This window comes from Globicephala melas, chromosome 3 (genome assembly GCF_963455315.2).
Source record: "Globicephala melas chromosome 3, mGloMel1.2, whole genome shotgun sequence".
Classification (NCBI taxonomy): domain Eukaryota; kingdom Metazoa; phylum Chordata; class Mammalia; order Artiodactyla; family Delphinidae; genus Globicephala; species Globicephala melas.
In genome coordinates, this window is record NC_083316.1 from 63,166,414 (window position 1) to 63,187,549 (window position 21,136).

General features: G+C 42.0%; 1 protein-coding gene across 1 annotated transcript in view; it reads left to right on the forward strand.

The window, feature by feature from the left end:
* Positions 1 to 21,136, forward strand: part of THBS4 (thrombospondin 4) — a 49,756-nt gene that overhangs the window by 15,912 nt on the left and 12,708 nt on the right. The window contains exons 3-11 of the mRNA XM_030846699.2: positions 1,132 to 1,379; positions 4,757 to 4,865; positions 5,255 to 5,337; positions 5,675 to 5,726; positions 5,947 to 6,149; positions 7,561 to 7,698; positions 9,327 to 9,395; positions 17,105 to 17,257; positions 20,292 to 20,396. Of these exons, the coding sequence (XP_030702559.2) occupies positions 1,132 to 1,379; positions 4,757 to 4,865; positions 5,255 to 5,337; positions 5,675 to 5,726; positions 5,947 to 6,149; positions 7,561 to 7,698; positions 9,327 to 9,395; positions 17,105 to 17,257; positions 20,292 to 20,396 (1,160 nt within the window). The remainder of the gene's footprint in view (positions 1 to 1,131; positions 1,380 to 4,756; positions 4,866 to 5,254; positions 5,338 to 5,674; positions 5,727 to 5,946; positions 6,150 to 7,560; positions 7,699 to 9,326; positions 9,396 to 17,104; positions 17,258 to 20,291; positions 20,397 to 21,136) is intronic.

Sequence of the window (21,136 nt, forward strand, 5' to 3'; positions counted from 1 at the left end):
CATGGTCAAATGGGAAAGCAAATCTAGTCAGGGTTTAGAAGGGTGGGGAAGTCAACCTAGAAAGTCTAATGTATTTGGAGGAAGTCTTCAAAAACATCTTTAAAATTTCATAGTAGGGATTATTTTTTCTGGCAGTATTGCAACATAAACAGATATTCCTGGCTGGCTACTCCATGGGGCAGCACCAAGTTGGCATTTACACTTCACAGAAGAGGTATCTGAGGAAAGATGGTCCCAGTTACTTGTTATGAATCATATAGACTGACTGTAGCACACTCTGGGTTTATGTGTGGAATTCATTTTTTTCTTTTACTTTTTTGTATTACATAAGTAATGCATGTTTCTTGTAGAAAAATCAGGCAATGAAAATGAAGAAAAGGAAAAAACCACGTCGTCCAGCAATGACCGTATTAATATTTCCTTCTAATTTTCTGTATATGTGTATATAAGTCTATGTACATACCTACATAGTTTTTTCGGAATGAACCTGTACTGACTCATAACCTTTTTTTCACTCAACGTAATACTGGGAATGTCTTTTTGTGTAAGGTAGTGGATCTCCCATGAAGTCCTTACAAAGGCCTGTCCAGGCCTAGCATTCTTTTAGTCATGGAATAAACCACACTCAGTTTCAAATTCTAGTCCTGTCACTTACTGTGTCCTTGTGCAAGTTCCTTCGCTTATCTGAGCTTCCCTTTCCTCACCTGTAGTCATTCCAGTTTCATAGGGTTGCAGTGAGGAGAAATTAAGTGTTTACAGCAACGAAGGGCAGCACCCAGCCCTGTAGTAGTGCTCAGTAGATGTTTGCGAATTAGTGAATTCATGCCCTCAGGAGCTTACTTGGATGGGTTCTCCTTGCTCACTGTACTCATCATTATCTGAAATTATTCTGTTTATTTTCAAATTTACTAATTATCGTCTCTCTTCATGAGCACAAAACATTCTTAGCAACAGAGTGGTGGCCAATGCCTAGAAAAATGCCTGGCACACAGAATGTTGAAAATTTATGGTGCTGACTTACTTGCGTCTTTCCAATGACCCAGCCTTGCCATTGTCACCTGGAGGCTGTGCAGCACAGAATCACGCCCTTTCCCTTTATCTCATTATTCACTGACCCGTGCTTGGTTCTAGCCATCCTCCGTTACCTGAAGAATGATGGGAAGATTCATTTGGTGGTTTTCAACAACCTGCAGCTGGCCGACGGCAGGCGGCACAGGGTCCTCCTGAGACTGAACAATCTGCACCGGGGAGCTGGCTCTGTAGAGCTCTACGTGGACTGCTCGCAAGTGGATTCCATTCACAATCTCCCCAGAGCCTTTTCTGGCCTCGCCCAGAGTCCTGAGGCTGTTGAATTGAGGACTTTCCAGAGGAAGGCACAGGTAAGAACCCACAAACCATTCTCCAAACTGGAAAGATGAGTTTCTGAAGCTTCTGCTGAATGCAGAAGAGTGGGCTGAGGTCAAGAGTGGGTCTAATTTTGGCTGCATGTTAGAAACACCCGTGGAACTTAAAAACCGACTGCTAGAGGGCCCACCCTCCAGACAAGTTAAATCAGAATCTATAGCGGTGGTGCCTCAGCATCAGTATTTTTAAAATACTGATTCTAATGTGAAGTCAAAATTGAGAGCTGCTCTTTTAGATGATAAGTGGAGACTTTGGCAATATAATTGTAAAGCAGGAAAGGAACAGCAAAAAGAATAGCAAACATTTTTAAACTTTCTTAGGGCAATAGGATGATCTACTTGTAATCTTTCTATAACGTTATTATATTTTTAATGAAAGTAAAAAAGAATGATTGGAAATTGCCAAGCACCAGGAACAACATTTTTCACAGGTCTCACTAGAGCATCCCTAACAAAAAGACCCTTATTGCCAACTTAATTCCATGAGGCCTTACAAATCACATCACTTCTGTCTTCCGTTTTATGCCCTGTTGATGGTATTTTTTTTTCATCATATCATTGCACCTACTCTAGAAATTGCCACATATGCTTCTCTTAGAATTTTGCGCTAGGGGAACTTCCCTGGTGGCACAGTGGTTAAGAATCTGCCTGCCAATGCAGGAGACATGGGTTCGAGCCCTGGCCCGGGAAGATCCCATGTGCCACAACTACTGAGCCCACGTGCCACAACCACTGAAGCCCGTGCTCCTAGAGCCCGTGCTCCACAACAAGAGAAGCCACCACAATGAAAAGCCCATGCACCACAACGAAGAGTAGGCCCTGCTCGCCGCAACTAGAGAAAAGCCCACGTGCAGCAATGAAGACCCAATGCAGCCAAAAATAAATATAAAAAAAAAATAAATTTATTTAAAAAAAAAAGAATTTTGTGCTAGGAAATACTTTGTTTCCTATAAATAACTAGTAGTATTCTTTGTCTTTTCCAATTATTACTATAACTGCTCATCGTTCCAGAATTTCATCTGATACGGAAGTCAATCCCAAAATCAGTAACTACGTTCATCCACTGTGGCCCATTGTTTTATATATTGCAATCACTATTTTCCACTTCTATTTCATTATTATATGCTTTAACTAAACTATATGTGCTCTTACCAAGTTATTCTGAGCCCTTTGTGTAAAGAAGCAGGGTGTAAACAGTAATTTCCATTGTAACTAGGAATGCTGAGGAGTTTTAGATAATAATGTAAAGACTATGAATCAGAGACTAGAATTTGTGCTTGAAACATAGGAAGCATTTTCAAGCAGAAGCTTCAAGAAAGCTAAAATCCAAGTTTAGAGAGAGGGAGAAAGAGTTGTATATATATTTAGTGTAGATTTATAGAGAGAGAAAAAAATTAATGGAGAGATATGCCAAACTTTATTTCTGAATCCCCAGAGTAGCCCAAATAGTCAGAATGACAGTCAGAAATTGTGTCACTGACATTTCAGAAATTAGTCTCCACCAAATAAGTCCATTTCTAAAAACCAAGGTCATCAGAAACAGATGGAATTTTTTGGAATTTTGTCCAAAAGTTCTACCTCCTTAGACTATCAACAAGGACCACAGTGCTCTGTCTTCATAGTCACCTTCTCAGTCAGTCAGTCAGTCAATTAGTCAGTCAGTAGGCACGTTCTAGGCATTAGGCCAAACAGTCATGGCTCTGCCTCCATAGAGCTTATGGTCTGATTCCAACAAAATACCTATTATGTAGCACGTGTCGCATACATCTTAACTTAGCTAAATGAAAAAGCAGAGTCCCTCTGAAAATCCTTAGCATGCTCATTTCTAAAATAAGAATGATGACTTTATGTTGCCACAGTTAACATAAACATTTTCTATCATACATAAATAATGAGTACAGTAAAAGCTACAAAATTAAGGGGTGAGAAAATTGACTATGACTAACAATGAATGATGGATATAAACCAGTAGTGTGAAAATATACATCACAGAATATACAGTTTAATATCACTAATTATTAAAGAAATGTAAATCAAAATCACAATGAGGTATCACCTCACACCAGTCAGAATGGCCATCATCAAAAGGTCTACAAATAATAAATGCTGGAGTGGGTGTGGAGAAAAGGGAACTCTCTTGTACTGTTGGTGGGAATGTAGATTGGTACAGCCACTATGGAGAACAGTATGGAGGTTCCTTAAAAAACTAAAAATAGAACTACCCTATGACCCAGCAATCCCACTACTGGGCATATACCCTGAGAAAACCATAATTCAAAAAGACACATGCACCCCAGTATTTATTGCAGCACTATTTACAATAGTCAGGTCATGGAAGTAACCTAAATATCCATCAACAGAGGAACGGATAAAGAATATGTGGTACGTATATACGATGGAATATAACTCAGCCATAAAAAGGAACGAAACTGGGTCATTTGTAGAGACCTGGATGGACCTAGAGAGTGTCATACAGAGTGAAGTAAGTCAGAAAGAGAAAAACAAATATCGTATATTAACATATATTTGTGGAATCTAGAAAAATGGTACAGATGAACCTGTTTGTAAGGCAGAAATAGACACAGATGTAGAGAAAAAAATGTATGGACACCAAGAGGGGAAAGGCGGGGTGGGATGAATTGGGAGATAGGGATTGACATATATACACTAATATGTATAAAATAGATAACTAATGAGAACCTGCTGTATAGCACAAGGAACTCTACTCAGTGCTCTGTGGTGACTTAAATGGGAAGGAAATCCAAAAAAGAGGGTGTATGTGTATACGTATAGCTGATTCACTTCGCTGTACAGCAGAAACTAACACAACATTGTAAATCAACTATACCCCAATAAAAAAGAAAGAAAAAGAATATACACACACAAAAAAGAATATACCGTTTATTCATCTTCATAATCCAAGGAAACCGGAGACTTTGCTAAAACCTGGATCCCAGGCACCCTAAGAACAACAGTGTTTAAAATTGGGGTCAATGTCTTATTCATTACAGTCTAAACTCCATAAACAGACAACTCTTAAGAGGCTTCTGCCACAAAAGAGCTTGTTTACCATGAAGGAAAACTGCCTTTTCTCTTCTCCTAGTCACCTTCATGAGCCCTCAGACCATGCTGGACTCCAGCACTCTCCTAAGCTACTGGTTTCTTCCATATTTGCTACAGTCAAAAGGATAGGGCTGGCAGGCTTCAGGAAAAAATGCAAACCCACAAAATTATGGAAAGTGTCAGAGTCCAAGTATTCAGGCCTACTGTGTTATGAAAATCGTGTGCGTCTGCAAGCTCACTGGCTTTTGAATGACATCAGCAATGTATGGTGTGAATCCGATCTCTTCCAGGACTCGTTGGAAGAGCTGAAGTTGGCGGTGAGAGGCTCGCTGTTCCAGGTGGCCAGCCTGCAAGACTGCTTCCTGCAGCAGAGCGAGCCGCTGGCTGCCACAAGCACAGGTGTGGGCTCTTGGGCAGTTTGCACACCTCCATCAACACAAACCCCCAGGCCCCCGGCTGGACTGGGTCCCATCCCAGAAAGGTGGGCTGTGGGCAGAGCAGCCCTACAGGATCATGTACCTACAGAGATGAGGCTCTTGTGCCAAGTCCAGGGCAAGGAGTGTTTTCATTGCACTTTTATTAGTGTAATTCATAGGAATTTGGTGTAACCAGCCCAGTGGCATCATTATCATTATGTTTTAGATGAATTAAATGAGTTTTACCCTAAACTAAATTCCTGTATCTTAGGTTCTTTGTCTTGATGGTCTCTGGGAAATCATTTGTTTTTGAGTCACTGTAGAAATAGCTGTCACTGACTGAACGTGCCTTATCTTCTGCTGTTCCTACAGGAGACTTCAATCGGCAGTTCTTGGGGCAGATGTCACAACTAAACCAGCTACTGGGAGAGGTGAAGGATCTTCTGAGACAGCAGGTAACAAGTAGGACATACCATCAGAGAAGGCCCAGTCTTATCAGAGAAGCTCTGTGTTGGAGTTAATGGATCTGCAGGCCTGCAGAGGCAGGGAGGGGACCTGGAGCCTGAGCCCAAGTGGCCCCGTGCAGCCTGCTGCCCTGGGGCTCTGAAAATGGGGGACCAGCCTGTGATAAACACACCAGGGCCCCATGCAGAGTGGGAACTACCAAGAGCTCCTTTAACACTCCTTTAAGTACTGCTTAATAGTTTGCTACTCATGGATTCTTTCACTCCTGGATTATACATCAGGAACTCCTTTTCCATCTTTTTTTTTTCTCCCTTCCCATTTCTAAAGGTCAAGGAAACATCATTTTTGCGAAACACCATAGCTGAATGCCAGGCTTGCGGTAAGTGCTTTTCTAGTAACTGGTGCATTCTGAGTTGGACCAGCAAATGCCAACTGATGATGGGCCTGGGTGGGTGAGGCTCCACTGGCGCTGGTTTCTGGAGGTTTGGCACAGAGGCAAAGGGAAGGGAAAAGAAGTTCACTGCGAAACTAAGCTTGATTCTGTATCAGCTCTGTTTTCTTGGTGGTTTATAAGCCTGTGGATGATGGTTTTCCTCTAGGTCCTCTCAGCTTTCAGTCTCCAACTCCCAACACCGTGGTGCCCCCCGTGCTCCCAGCATCCCTGATACCCCCAGTGCGCCGGTGCGATTCCAACCCGTGTTTCCGTGGCGTCCGATGTACCAACACCAGAGATGGCTTTCACTGTGGGCCCTGCCCTGAGGGCTACACAGGAAATGGGATCACCTGTTCTGACGTTGATGAGGTAAAAGTTCAACTAGATAGGATGGGGCTCCCTCAGTATCTTGTACATCCGACAGCTTATGGAAAAAGAAGCCATGTTGATGACTAAGGGATGGCTTGGGTTGTCCTCCAGGCTACATAAAAAGTACTCCCTCAGGAATCCTTAGAGATCTGTGATGGTGGGAAGGAGGAGGCATGACACGCAGTTGTGGCCGTGATCATTGCGTCTCCCCTCCGTGGTTCCCACTCTTCCAGTCTGTGTTACTACAATGCTGAGATTTCAGCCTTCAACTCTAACATTGATTCTTTCTCTTAAGCAGTCTCTGTGACAATTGTGATTTTTCCACACATTTGCAAACATGGGAGGGGAAAGATCTGGGTAAGAGTATATTTCAGGGGTTGCAACTGATTGCTTCAGGCTTCCTAAAACAGAGGAGCAGACAGGAATCTCAAACCAATAAGACCTTTTGAAGAGGCCCCATTATCTGTGAGTAACCAAAAGTGCCCAGAGATGGAGCCAGAAGGACATACAGCAAATACGGGCTGTTTGGCCAGCTGGCAAAGCCTCTGAAGGACCATCGTTAGCCAGTCACTGGTCCAGTCCCAAAACAGTGTTCGCAGTGGGTAGCAAGGCTGCCCCCATGTGCCTTTGGCCAGAGGAAGGCTGGAAGGAGCTTTCACACACATGGATCCTGCAGGCTTGTGGTAGCGGATGACCTCCCCAGGTAGTAAGCAATTAAGATGGTCTTTAGTCATCCCTCCACTGGAAGAACATCTGCACATGTTTCACAGAACTGCATCTGGTTTTTATCTGTGAGCTGGAATTTTCCTCCTTTTGAAAGCGCAGGAAGTGGTCATGTTTTTTACATTAGTTGAACTGGTTAAAAACGAAACAAAACAAAATCAGAATGAACCTCCTAGACTGTGAGAGCCTAGGAACAGTCATGGACTTGGTAGGGCACAAAGGCAGGCACAGACCCTGATGAATCACATCTTACTCAAGAAACAACAGCTGCCCTGGTTTTGTCTTCTCAAGGTCTTTTTCTTTGAGTAGTTGGTTCCTTTGGACTCAACTAATAGCTAGCTGACAAGTGGTCCAGGAGCACTGTCCTCTCACAGAGGTTTTAAAACTCCAAGTTAGAATATCAGGGAATTTGCGCTGGGAGGTAGACTGGTTAACATTAAGGACTCTTTCCACTCGGCTGTGCGTGATTCTATAATATAGCAAAAGCCCACTACAAGGAAACCTCCAGACCGTGTGGGTCAGGGATTCTGTGAGTAACTATGAAATTGGAAGCCTTTATTGCCTTTGATCATGTCGAGCACCAAAAAATGATAGTTAAATGAATCCCCAAGTCTGCACAAATAGATGAATGGAAGTTTGAGCGTGTTTTTTCCATGCGGCTAAAGAGTGAATTTTTCTTTCTCTCTAGTGCAAATACCATCCCTGCTACCCAGGCGTGCGCTGTGTGAACTTGGCTCCTGGCTTCAGATGTGACACCTGCCCGGTGGGCTTCACAGGGTCCACGGTGCAGGGTGTTGGGATCAATTTTGCCAAGACAAACAAGCAGGTGGGCTGAAGTTGTGGCCTTTTAATCTCTAATTACCAACAGAAAACCTTTGGTTGGTTCCCACCTCTTTCCATATGACCCTTTACCTCCCGGAGCGGCCAAGGGTGTGCAGAATGTCCTCATGCACTGCGGGCACATTAGGAAGTTTTCCAACTCATTTCATCAAGGCTAGTGAGGAGGAAGCTAGTCAGCTGGGATAATCGAGTAGCACTAGGAAAGCAGTGAAGGGGGTAATCCTGGATATGTGACATGTTTCAGCCTTATTTTGTTGGTAGCCTTTTGAACATTTTGTCCCACCAAATAACTTAAGAACTGGGGAAACAAATAAAAGCTTTGAAAAATTAGGTCACTTTCATAGAGTCATTGTTGCTGATCAGAAGCTGTTTTAGAGATGAGAGGATTTCAAGAGTAGAAATAATCCCCTGAGGAAACCTGCCTTTCTTCTTATATAAGCCGTAAATTGCTGTAGAGCACTCAAGCACTTTGTGACAGTCTCCGTTTATTTCCAAATGTTCTACTATATCCTGACCATTATTTAACTGACTGACCGTGAAATTCTTTTTGATGTTTTCAGCCCCTAAAAATGGTTGGTCTATAAATATATTTTACTACCTTACGGAAATTATTAGCTTTAAAGAAGGGCAGAGGTTCATTATTTCCTAGCAGCCTATCAAAGGATTCTAGAGGGCATCATTTTTTAGACTAGAAAAAGGAGCCAAGCCCGACACACACGAATGACAAGCCATTGGAGTAATGACCTAAGTTTTTCTTCCTCTTCTCTAAAGACAGAATCGCCAAGACTAAGCTAAGGAAAATAGACAAAAAGAAACAGAAGGTGCTTTATGTAAGCTAGGAAGGAGCCCTTCCAGTGGATTTCCAGAATATGGCAGAATGAACTCAGGTCAAAGGGAACCAACTTGCTGAAATTAAACAACAAATTTTAATGCATGACCAATATCAAAAGAAATAAGAGGAAATGTGCAGGTTCGAGAAACAAAGAGGGAACTCAGAGGCAGAGCTGTGGGTGGAAACTGATGTCACAGCAGCTCATGGGAGGTGGGAGATGGTTTTAGGTCCTCCAAGTGGGAAACTGGGGTTCAAGCACTGTGTGGGTATAGCAGATGTAGTCTTGAACCTTTAGAAAGACCTAATACCCCTGAAGAAAGCCAGAAGTCTTAGAGAGCTACCCTACTTATTACAAGGAGATGAGAAAACTTTCTTAGCCCCCAAAAATCAACAGGAAGCTTGATGTCAGCTTTGGGACATGGTTGACAGAAATGACAGTTGCCCACAACAAATCAAAGCTCCAAGCTTATAAGACACATAGTCATGAGCTCCAAACCTATGTTACACATAGAATGCAGAAACAGGAGCCCCAAAATTGACATCAAAACCAGCCCTAGAGCAGTAAAATCCCCAGGACCCTGGCTAATATCACTTTGTGAAGAGACTCCAAAACTCAGGGCAAGTGGGACACCCTCAAGCAAAAGCAGGGCCACTAAGGATATACTCTGATCGCCAGCCTACCTGAAATTGCACGTCCTCGCTTCACACAAAGATGTCAAAACAAAGCAAAATGTATTTGTCTTTCTACTTAAACAGTGTCCCTTTAAACTTCTCTGCACTAGGTCTGCACTGACATCGATGAGTGTCGAAGTGGAGCGTGTGTTCTCAATTCTATCTGTGTTAACACTTTGGTGAGTATTTTTCATGGCTCTTGTTATCGAAGACTAGTTATTAAAACAAGTATGTGTACGTAAATCATAACCCCAAAACACATGGAGAACATATGGGCATAATATATTTGACTTGCAAGTGAGGATAAAATTTGTGCTGAAAAACATTTTTTAATGTAAGAGTAATTTATAAGTAATTTTCTATATAAGAATGATTTTATATGGGAATTCCCTTGTGGTCCAGTGGTTAGGACTCTGTGCTGTCACTGACGAGGGCTGGGGTTCAATCCCTGGTCGGGGAACTAAGATCCTGCAAGCTGTGTGGCATGGCCAAAAAATTAATAATAATTTTATAAATGCCAAATTTGTTCTTTATCTTCTCTCAAAGTTGCAGTGTTGGGCTTTGGGGTTTTTTTCTTTTTTTTTATACAGCAGTTCTCATTAGTCATCACTTTTATACACATCAGTGTATACATGTCAATCCCAATCTCCCAGTTCATCACACCACCACCGCCCCCTGCCATGGCTTTCCCCCCTTGGTGTCCATACGTTTCTTCTCTACATCTGTGTCTCTATTTCTGCCCTGCAAACCAGTTCATCTGTACCATTTTTCTAGGTTCCACATACATGCGTTAATGTACGATATTTGTGTTTATATTTCTGACTTACTTCACTCTGTATGACAGTCTGCAGGTCCATCCACGTCTCAAACAGATGACCCAATTTCGTTCCTTTCTATGGCTGAGTAATATTCCATTGTATATGTGTGCCACATCTTTATCCATTCGTCTGTCAGTGGGCATTTAGGTTGTTTCCATGACCTGGCTATTGTAAACAGCGCTGCTATGAACATTGGGGTGCATGTGTCTTTTGGAATTATGGTTTTCTCTGGGTATATGCCCAGTAGTGGGATTGCTGTATCCCACTAAAAACTAAAAAAATTCTATTTTTAGTTTTTTAAGGAACCTCCATACTGTTCTCCATAGTGGCTGTATCAATTTACATTCCCACCAACAGTGCAAGAAGGTTCCCTTTTCTCCACACCCTCTCCAGCATTTGTTGTTTGTAGATTTTCTGATGATGCCCATTCTAACTGGTGTGAGATGATACCTCATTGTAGTTTTGATTTGCATTTCTCTAATAATTAGTGATGTTGAGCAGCTTTTCATGTGCTTCTTGGCCATCTGTATGTCTTCTTTGGAGAAATGTCTATTTAGGTCTTCTTTCCATTTTTGGATTGGGTTGTTTGTTTTTTTCATATTGAGCTGCATGAGCTATTTATATATTTTGGAGATTAATCCTTTGTCCATTGATTCGTTTGCAAATATTTTCTCTCATTCTGAGGGTTGTCTTTTCGTCTTGTTTATGGTTTCCTTTGCTGTGCAAAAGCTTTTAAGTTTCATTAGTTCCCATTTGTTTATTTTTGTTTTTATTTCCATTACTCTAGGAGGTGGATCAAAAAAGATCTTGCTGTGATTTATGTCAAAGAGTGTTCTTCCTATGTTTTCCTCTAAGAGTTTTATAGTGTCCAGTCTTACATTTAGATCTCTAATCCATTTTGAGTTTATTTTTGTGTGTGGTGTTGGGGAGTGTTCTAATGTCATTCTTTTACATGTAGCTGTCCAGTTTTCCCAGCAGCACTTACTGAAGAGACTCTCTTTTCTCCATTGTATATCCTTGCCTCCTTTGTCATAGATTAGTTGACCATAGGTGCGTGCCTTTATCTCTGGACTTTCTATCTTGTTCCATTGATCTATGTTTCTGTTATTGTGCCAGTACCATATTGTCTTATTAGTGTAGATTTATATTATACTCTGAAGTCAGGGAGTCTGATTCCTCCAGCTCCGTTTTTTTCCCTCAAGACTGCTTTGGCTATTCGGGGTCTTTTTTGTCTCCATACAAATTTTAAGATGATTTGTTCTAGTTCTGTAAAAAAGACCATTGGTAATTTGATAGGGATTGCATTGAATCTGTAGATTGCTTTGGGTAGTGTAATCATTTTCACAATATTGATTCTTCCACTCCAAGAACATGGTGTATCCATCTGTTGGTATCATCTTTAATTTCTTTCATCAGTGTCTTAGAGTTTTCTGCATACAGGTGTTTTGTCTCCCTAGGTAGGTTTATTCCTAGGTATTTTATTCTTTTTGTTGCAATGGTAAATGGGAGTGTTTCCTTAATTTCTCTTTCAGATTTTTCATCATTAGTGTATAGGAATGCAAGAGATTTCTGTGCATTAATTTTGTATCCGGCAACTTTACCAAATTCATTGATTAGCTCTAGTAGTTTTCTGGTGGCATCTTTAGGATTCTCTATGTATAGTATCATGTCATCTGCAAACAGTGAAGTTTTACTTCTTCTTTTCCAATTTGTATTCCTTTTATTTCTTTTTCTTCTCTGATTGCTGTGGCTAGGACTTCCAAAACTATGTTGAATAATAGTGGCAAGAGTGGACATCCTTGTCTTTTTCCTGATCTTAGAGGAAGTGCTTTCAGTTTTTCACTATTGAGAATGATGTTTGCTGTGGGTTTGTCATATGTGGCCTTTATTATGTTGAGGTAGGTTCTCTCTATGCCCACTTTCTGGAGAGTTTTTAATCATAAATGGGTGTTGAATTTTGTCCTAAGCTTTTTCTGCATATATTGAGATGATCATATGGTTTTTATTCTTCAGTTTGTTAATATGCTGTATCACATTGATTGATTTGCGTATATTGAAGAATCCTTGCATCCCTGGGATAAATCCCACTTGGTCATTGGGTATGATCCTTTTAATGTGTTGTTGGATTCTGTTTGCTAGTATTTTGTTGAGGATTTTTGCATCTATATTCATCAGTGATATTGGTCTGTAATTTTATTTTTTTGTAGTATCTTTGTCTGGTTTTGATATGTCTGGTTTTGTGTGATGGTGGCCTCACAGAGTGAGTTTGGGAGTGTTCCTTCCTCTGCAATTTTTTGGAAGAGTTTGAGAAGGATGGGTTTAGCTCTTCTCTAAATGTTTGATAGAATTCACCTGTGAAGCCATCTGGTCCTGGACTTTTGTTTGTTGGAAGATTTTTAATCACAGTTTCAATTTCATTGCTTGTGATTGGTCTGTTCATATTTTCTCTTTCTTCCTGGTTCAGTCTTGGAAGGTTATACCTTTCTACGAATGTGTCCATTTCTTCCAGATTGTCCATTTTATTGGCATACAGTTGCTTGTAGTAGTCTCTTAGGATGCTTTGTGTTTCTGCGGTGTCTGTTGTAACTCTTCTTTTTCATTTCTAATTTTATTGATTTGAGTCCTCTCCCTCTTTTTCTTGATGAGTCTGGCTAATGGTTTATCAATTTTGTTTATCTTCTCAAAGAACCAGCTTTTAGTTTTATTGATCTTTGCTATCATTTCCTTCATTTTCATTTATTTCTGATCTGATCTTTACTATTTCTTTCCTTCTGCTAACTTTGGGTTTTGTTTGTTCTTCTTTCTCTAGTTCCTTTAGGTGTAAGGTTAGATTGTTTATTTGAGATTTTTCTTGTTTCTTGAGGTAGGCTTGTATAGCCATAAACTTCCCTCTTAGAACTGCTTTTGCTGCAACCCATAGGTTTTGGATCGTCGTGTTTTCATTGTCATTTGTCTCTAGGTGTTTTTTGATTTCCTCTTTGATTTCTTCAGTGATCTCTTGGTTATTTAGTAACATATTGTTTAGCCTCCATGTTTTTGTGGTTTTTACATTTTTTCCCCTGTAATGATTCCTTATCTCAACGTTGTGGTCAGAAAAGATGCTTGATATGATTTCAATTTTCTTAAGTTTACTGAGGCTTGATTAGTGACCCAAGATGTGATCTATCCTGGAGAATGTTCCATGCGCACTTGAGAAGAAAGTGTAATCTGCTGTTTTGGGATGGAATGTCCTATAAATATCAATTAAATCTATCTGGTCTATTGTGTCATTTAAAGTTTGTGTTTCCTTATTTATTTTCATTTTGGATGATCTGTCCATTGGTGTAAGTGAGGTGTTAACGTCCCCCACTATTATTGTGTTGCTGTCAATTTCTTCTTTTATAGCTGTTAGCAGTTGCCTTATGTATTGAGGTGCTCCTATGCTGGGTGCATGTATATTTATAATTGTTATATCTTCTTCTTGGATTGATCCCCTGATCATTATGTAGTGTCCTTCCTTGTCTCTTGTAACATTGTTTATTTTAAAGTCTATTTTATCTGATATGAGTATTGCTACTCCAGCTTTCTTTTGATTTCCATTTGCATGGAATATCTTTTTCCATGCCCTCACTTTCAGTCTGAATGTGTCCCTAGGTTTTAAGTGGGTGTCTTGTAGACAGCATATAGATGGGTCTTGTTTTTTTATCCGTTCGGAAAGCCTGTGTCTTTTGGTTGGAGTGTTTAATCCATTCACGTTTAGGGTAGTTATCAATATATATGTTCCTATGACCATTTTCTTAATTGTTTGGGGTTTGTTTTTGTAGGTCCTTTTCTTCTTTTGTGTTTCCCACTTAGAGAAGTTCCTTTAGCATTTGTTGTAGAGCTGGTTTGGTGGCACTGAATTCTCTTAGCTTTTGCTTGTCTGTAAAGCTTTTGATTTCTCCATCGAATCTGAATGAGATCCTTGCTGGGTAGAGTAATCTTGGTTGTAGGTTCTTCCCTTCATCACTTTAAGTATATCATGCCACTCTCTTCTGGCTTGTAGAGTTTCTACTGAGAAATCAGCTGTTAACCTTATGGGAGTTCCCTTGTGTGTTATTTGTTGTTTTTCTCTTGCTGCTTTTAATAATTTTTCTTTGTCTTTAATTTTTGCCTATTTGATTACTATATGTCTCGGTGTGTTTCTCCTTGGATTTATCCTGTATTGGACTCTCTGCGCTTCCTGGACTTGGGTGGCTATTTCCTTTCCCATGTTAGGGAAGTTTTCGACTATAATCTCTTCAAATATTTTCTCTGGTCCTTTCTCTCTCTCTTCTCCTTCTGGGACCCCTATAATGCGAATGTTGTTGCATTTAATGTTGTCCCAGAGGTCTCTTCAACCTCCCAGAGGTTGTCTTCATTTCTTTTCATTCTTTTTTCTTTCTTCTGTTCCACAGCAGTGAATTCCACCATTCTGTCTTACAGGTCACTTGTCTGTTCTTCTGCCTTGGTTACTCTGCTATTGATTCCTTCTAGTGTAGTTTTCATTTCAGTTATTGTATTGTTCATCTCTGTTTGTTTGTTCTTTAATTCTTCTAGGTCTTTGTTAAACATTTCTTGCATCTTCTCGATCTTTGCCTCCATTCTTTTCCCGAGGTCCTGGATCATCTTCACTATCATTACTCTGAATTCTTTTTCTGGAAGGTTGCCTATCTCCACTTCATTTAGTTGTTTTTCCGGGGTTTTATCTTGTTCCTTCATCTGATACATAGCCCTCTGCCTTTTCATCTTGTCTATCTTTCTGTGAATGTGGTTTTTGTTCCACAAGCTGCAGGATTGTAGTTCTTCTTGCTTCTGCTGTCTGCCCTCTGGTGGATGAGGCTATCTCAGAGGCTTATGCAAGTTTCCTGATCAGTGTTGGGCTTTTGAATTAATGTTTATTGAATAAAATATTATCATTCTAGTATTTTTTAAATAGGAAGAGCTTTTTAGTTTGTATTAATAGTTCAGTATTCCAAAATATGCATTTTACTCGTGACAACACAATTCCCAAATGGTATTCATTATTTTCATAGGACTTCTCGAAAGACATTTGTATTAAATTAAAATGCCTAACGCTTAGTGGGTTGAATTTTTTTTTTAACATCTTTATTGGGGTATAATTGCTTTACAATGGTGTGTTAGTTTCTGCTTTATAACAAAGTGAATCAGTTATACATATACATATGTTCCCATATCTCTTCCCTCTTGCGTCTCCCTCCCTCCCACCCTCCCTATCCCACCCCTCCAGGCGGTCACAAAGCACCGAGCTGATTCCCTGTGCTATGTGACTGCTTCCCACTAGCTATCTACCTTACGTTTTGTAGTGTATATATGTCCATGCCTCTCTCTCGCTTTGTCACAGCTCACCCTTCCCCCTCCCCATATCCTCAAGTTTGTTCTCTAGTGGGTTTGTGTCTTTATTCCTGTCTTACCCCTAGGTTCTTCATGACATTTTTTTTTCTTAAATTCCATATATATGTGTTAGCATATGGTATTTGTATTTCTCTTTCTGACTTACTTCACTCTGTATGACAGACTCTAGGTCTATCCACCTCATTACAAATAGCTCAATTTCATTTCTTTTTATGGCTGAATAATATTCCATTTGGGTTGAAATTTTAACTAATCAGATTTGGCTTTTATTCCTGAAAGTTCCTGTTGACTCTTTCCAAGGTGATAAGTGTAGCACAGTAGACTGTCAATGAAGGAACTATTGGCTCCAGGTATGACTGCTTCTCATTTACTGTATGTTCCTGGGAAAGGTTTTTAATCTCTAGGTCCCTAGCTTCCTTATATGTCAAAGCATTTTATAAATATCAAGTCACTTATTTTAATCCTCACAACAAACCTGTCAATAGGCACTATTATTATCCCCATTTTACAGTTGAAGAAACTGAGGCACAGGAAAGTTAAATAATTAGGCGAAGGCCACACATCTCATAAGACATCCAGTCTGGCTGCAGAGCCCTGTTCTTATCCACAGTGCTGCCTAGGAATATACTGGGACTTATTAGCTTTTTAGCTTCTTAGCTTTTTACCAGGACAAAGCTAGTCTGCAGAAATGGATTTGGGAGACACTGACATGAATGTAATAACTAAAGTCACTCAGGGAGAGGAAAAGTAGACAGTGGAACTGTCTACAAAATAGAACTCTAGAAAACCTCAAAAATGAAGGAGTAGGCAAAGGAAAAAGAGCAGAGAAACAAAGAAAAGGAAAGAACTGACCAAAGGGAGTCTTCCAATGAGGCTGACAGATCAAGAAAGATCATTGGAGAGAATTCCCTGGCGGTCCAGTGGTTAGGATTCTCCCAGGGCCTGAGTTCAATCCCTGGTTGGGGAACTAAGATCCCACAAGCCCTGCAGTGTGGGCAAAATAAAATAATAATACTTGGAAAGCATCTTTTGGATTCAGTGAGTCACGGGTTGTGAGTGACCAAAATCATTGAATTGTGTAGTTTATGTGGATGTCTTTCATGATATGTAAAGTCTATCTCAGTAAAAAAGAAAAAAAAAGAAGTCAAGCTTGTCCCGGAAGCGCCACCGCAATGGAGCTGACAGCTCACTTGCCAGGTTGCTTTCACAGCACCCCACCTCATCAAGAATTCTCAGCGCAAGGCCGACGACATTTCTCTGTTCCTTTGTCACTTGATTGTTTAAAAAAAAAAAGCCAAATGAACATTAAAAACAATTTTCTCATTTGCTTTTTTACCAAACCGTGTTCTTCGTCCCCAGAGTAAATTTTCTCACTCCACCTCCCAGGACTTCACTGGAGTTTTCAGCCCTTTCCTCCTTGCCCTCCACAGTGGAGCCGGCAAGTCAAAGTGGCTCACTGGCCAGCCTTCTCCCTTCGATTGTGTTCCTTCATGTCTCCATGGCCTGCTGTGGCTTCCAGTCTGGTAGTGTCTCCCCCAATACTCACACAGTGTTAGAAGACATACACATAAGCAGAGGCAGGCATGGGGCTCGCTTCATCCTGGCATCATCGAGTACATGTAAAAATAGACACAAGCGCCGTACCTTTGCTCACAGGTCTGAGGCCCTGGCTCACCGTCTTGCTCTGCTCCTTACAGGGATCTTATCGCTGTGGGCCTTGTAAACCAGGGTACATTGGTGATCAGACGAGGGGATGCAAAATGGAAAGAAATTGCAGGAATCCAGAACTGAACCCTTGCAGCGTGAACGCACAGTGCATTGAAGAGAGGCAGGGGGATGTGACATGCGTGGTAAGTTGTTTGCTACTTGCTTTATCATTTTCCCCCTTCCATTTGAAACACCATGCCTCTCCAGTTTCTACTTGCTTCAGGGTAAAAGTACTCAAGAATGAAAACGATTCCATCAAAGTAAACAAAGGATGTAGTAATAACAGAGTCAGCTGAGTTTGTGGGGAGCAATCTGAAGTCCACCTGACCATCAGCCACCCTCTTTCTCTCCCTCTTGGCCGTGGGTCGGCACCATCCCCTTGGGCACCTCGGTGGTGGAGCCCCAGCTCCCAGCCACCCCCTCTGGAAGGCCCAAGAAGTGAACAGCTGGAGCGGAAGGAGCCTCCTTCCCTCCCTTCCGACTGCTGCCCTTCCTTACTGTCCTCACCCTGAGGGCATCCAGTTTCAAAATCTGGCCTCATACTCCAGGAGGTGAGCCACAGTGGAGGGCTGGTGGGCTGCTCTTATAAACGCTGGGAGGAAACCTCCCATCTTCCGCAGCACCCTCTGTTCTCTGTGTCCACCTCGGCCGGGTTCAGGAGTAGCTCAGTGGGTGCTCACTCTCCTTCCCATGCGGTTCCCCACCCGGGAGCCGGCCTGGGGAGGAGGAGGTGGGTAGAGGGCAGGGCAGTTGCAGCCTTGCAAGGGTCTCCCACCAGGCAGGTGTGTAGTGGGCCCTTGGCGAGGAATGAGGTTCATGCCTGCCATCCATCCTGCCCTGGAGTCCTGGGGGATTCTAGGTGCTGCTCAATCAGCCGTCTTCAGCCACTCACCTCCCCAGGGAGCCAGGCCCTTTAGAGTTGGGGGCTCATAGGTTCATGGCGATCACCCTGAGCGGCAGGATGGACCCTGGGAGACTTTTTCTCTCTTCTTTATACCTCAAACTCAGACTCCCTTACCTTCATGTTCTCAGAATTTTCTACAATGGGCATATCACTTTCAAATAGGAAAAATGAGAAGAATCAAAACTAAGTTAGAGAAATAACTGTAATGGCACCAGCTCTCTCCATCAACACAGATAATTTGTAACAAGATACTGATGAAGGAATGGGCTGGGTTCAAGGGGTTCCTCTAATTCCTGTTGATGGGGCATGTTTATTCCCATTGAGAGGCAAGCGTGTATCTATGTTTAAATCCTCATTTTCTGTGAACAAATTAACGATTCCCCTGGGATGGTGGGTGATGAGGCTCTTCATGTGTTTTGTTTTTTTTCCCTTAATGTGTTTTTGAATTTGTGGTGAGGCACAATGACAGATGGTAAAGGATTAATACACTTGGTGTGACTACTAAAATAATTTAATCTGCCAGAAAATGGCTCATTAAAAACAACCTTGTTCCTAGAGGAAATCTTTTCTTCATTAAAATGAGTCAAGGACCATACCCCACGGCTGAGCTCTCCAGGCCCTCTGAAGGCCCTGCTGAAGCAATTGAACAGAAATAGGGGTAGTTACTGGGAGGGGTGTCTTTGGATTCTGCCTTCCACATCTCTGGTTGCAGAAGCGGGGTGCACACGATTAAGAACAGCCAGGCTGCAGCTTAGGGAGTCACTGGTCTTAAATCACGTTATTTTGATTAATGAGGGCAGGAAATTTAACATTTACTCATGTAAAGTTTCTTTTTCCTTGGCCCTGTTCCCCCGGCTCTTACCTGCCCCTGCCTTGCTGGTTCCCTGTCATTTTCCAGGCCCCCTTGTCTCCTGTTCCTTCTGCAGTTCTGCCTGCCCCTCCTCGGGCACCTATCCTGCTCCTGAGCTGAGCTCCCAGGTACCACCTCATACCCAGGACACCTCTTACAGAAGGATTTCCTTTCTCTTGGGTTTATCATTCATCCTTTAGCCAGGCCAACTATATGGAATATCAGAGGGAGAACTCAAAGTGCATGTTAACCAAATACATGTGGCAGAAAACATTGAACTGGGACAGTCTTGAGTTCAAGTCCCAGCTCTGAGACCTTGGGCAAGGGACTTAGCCACTCTGAGCTGAGTCGACTCTTTTGTAAAATGGGATAGTGATGACCTTGCAGCATCATTGTAAGGACTGGAGATAATGCTTATAGAGTCCGGTATAGAATAACTGTTATTTTAATGCCTCTTCTGCTGACAATGAAGGCTTGCTCTCAGCAGCTGGTGGTGGCACGGAACTTGGGTAGACTTTTCCAGAAACGTAGAGAACATGCAGACCCAGCACTACCCCTGTGGGAATCTTCACCTGTTAAAAGATATGAGTGGAGGTAAAGCACTTTGGAAGGTTCCTGCTGTGGTAGAAATTGATCTAGAAGACCATTAGGTTCAGAGACACGACTGTGGCTCCAGAATGCTAAGGAAGGTGCCACAGCGGCCGCTCCACCCTTGTGTGCATTCATTCACATTGGGAGAAGAAACTGGATAGTCACATGGAGAACATTTTGACAATAATTCAGAAGTACAAATACCCTTTGAACCAAGAATTTCATGCTAAGAAGCCAGTACATGTGCAGAATGATAAACGTCCTCAAATTCTTTGTGGCAGCATTGTTTGCGACAGAAAAAGGTTTTAACGACTTGACACCGACCAGTAGGGGACTGGTTGAATTCATTGAGGTGCATGCATTCCACTTTATGTATGTTATCTCTGTGCCCATTAGAAAGGAAGACACTAATCTACGTGTGGTAATATGAAAAGAGCTCTAAGATATAATGTTAATTTTTTAAAAATTCAAGGTACAGAGCAGTGTTTATATGTGTGCTACCAATTGTGCTGAACGACAAAAAGAGAAAAAGAACGTATGTGTGTTTGCTGATCTCTGCCCAGCATGTCTCTGAAAGTATTCATGAGAGCAGATTGCCTTGATTCCTGAGCCAAGGTGCAAGAGCAGGAAGGAGTTTTCACTCTCCCTTTGTACTTTTTGAATTTTGAAGCATTAGACTATTCAAAACACAGTTTAATAGTTTTAAAATCCTGCGAACAAAGCTTTCTGGCCCTCCCTCTGGGGATGCACACACAGGAGCAGAGGCCCCTGTCGGACCCTGGCCTCCCACCAGGCTCAGCTCCTGGACTCCTGACGGGTTTTTCCTTCACAGTGTGGGGTTGGCTGGGCTGGTGACGGCTACATCTGCGGAAAGGACGTGGACATTGACAGCTACCCTGACGAAGAATTGCTGTGCTCTGCCAGCAACTGCAAAAAGGTAAGGGGGTCGAGCAGGAGAAAAAAACACGCACACGCACGTGCACGCGCACTCACTCTGTGGCTTTCCAAAGCCACATCTTATATGGGGCAGAGGTTCTGTGGCTTCCATTTAAAACTGTATTTTTGAAGTAGCTGCATCTCAAATGTAGCTGCATCTCAAATGTAGCAAAACAGCCATCAACAATAAAGCCAGACAGGTAGGGACTTCCCTGGTGGCACAGTGGTTAAGAATCCGCCTGCCAATGCAGGCGGAGACACAGGTTCGAGCCCTAGTCTGGGAAGATCCCGCATGCCGTGGAGCAACTAAGCCCGTGCACCACAACTACTGAGCCTGCACTCTAGAGCCCGTGAGCCACAACTGCTGAGCCCACGTGCCACAACTACTGAAGCCCTTGAGCCCGTGTGCCTAGAGCCCTACTCCGCAACAAAGAGTAGCCCCCACTCACCACAACTAGAGAAAGCACGCAGCAATGAAGACCCAACGCAGCCAAAAACAAATAAATTTATTTTTTAAAAAAAAGCCAGACAGGTACAGGCAGAAATAGTTTTTGACTTAAGACAGATGGAGATGGGGATGGGGGAAATGGGGAGAAGTTGATGAAAGGGTGCAAACTTTCTGCCATGAGGTGAATAAGATCTGAGGATCTAATGTATAACATGGTGACTATAGTTGAAAACACTGTACTGTATAGTTGAAATTTGCTAAGAGTGTAGAACTTAAATGTTCTCAGCAAAAAA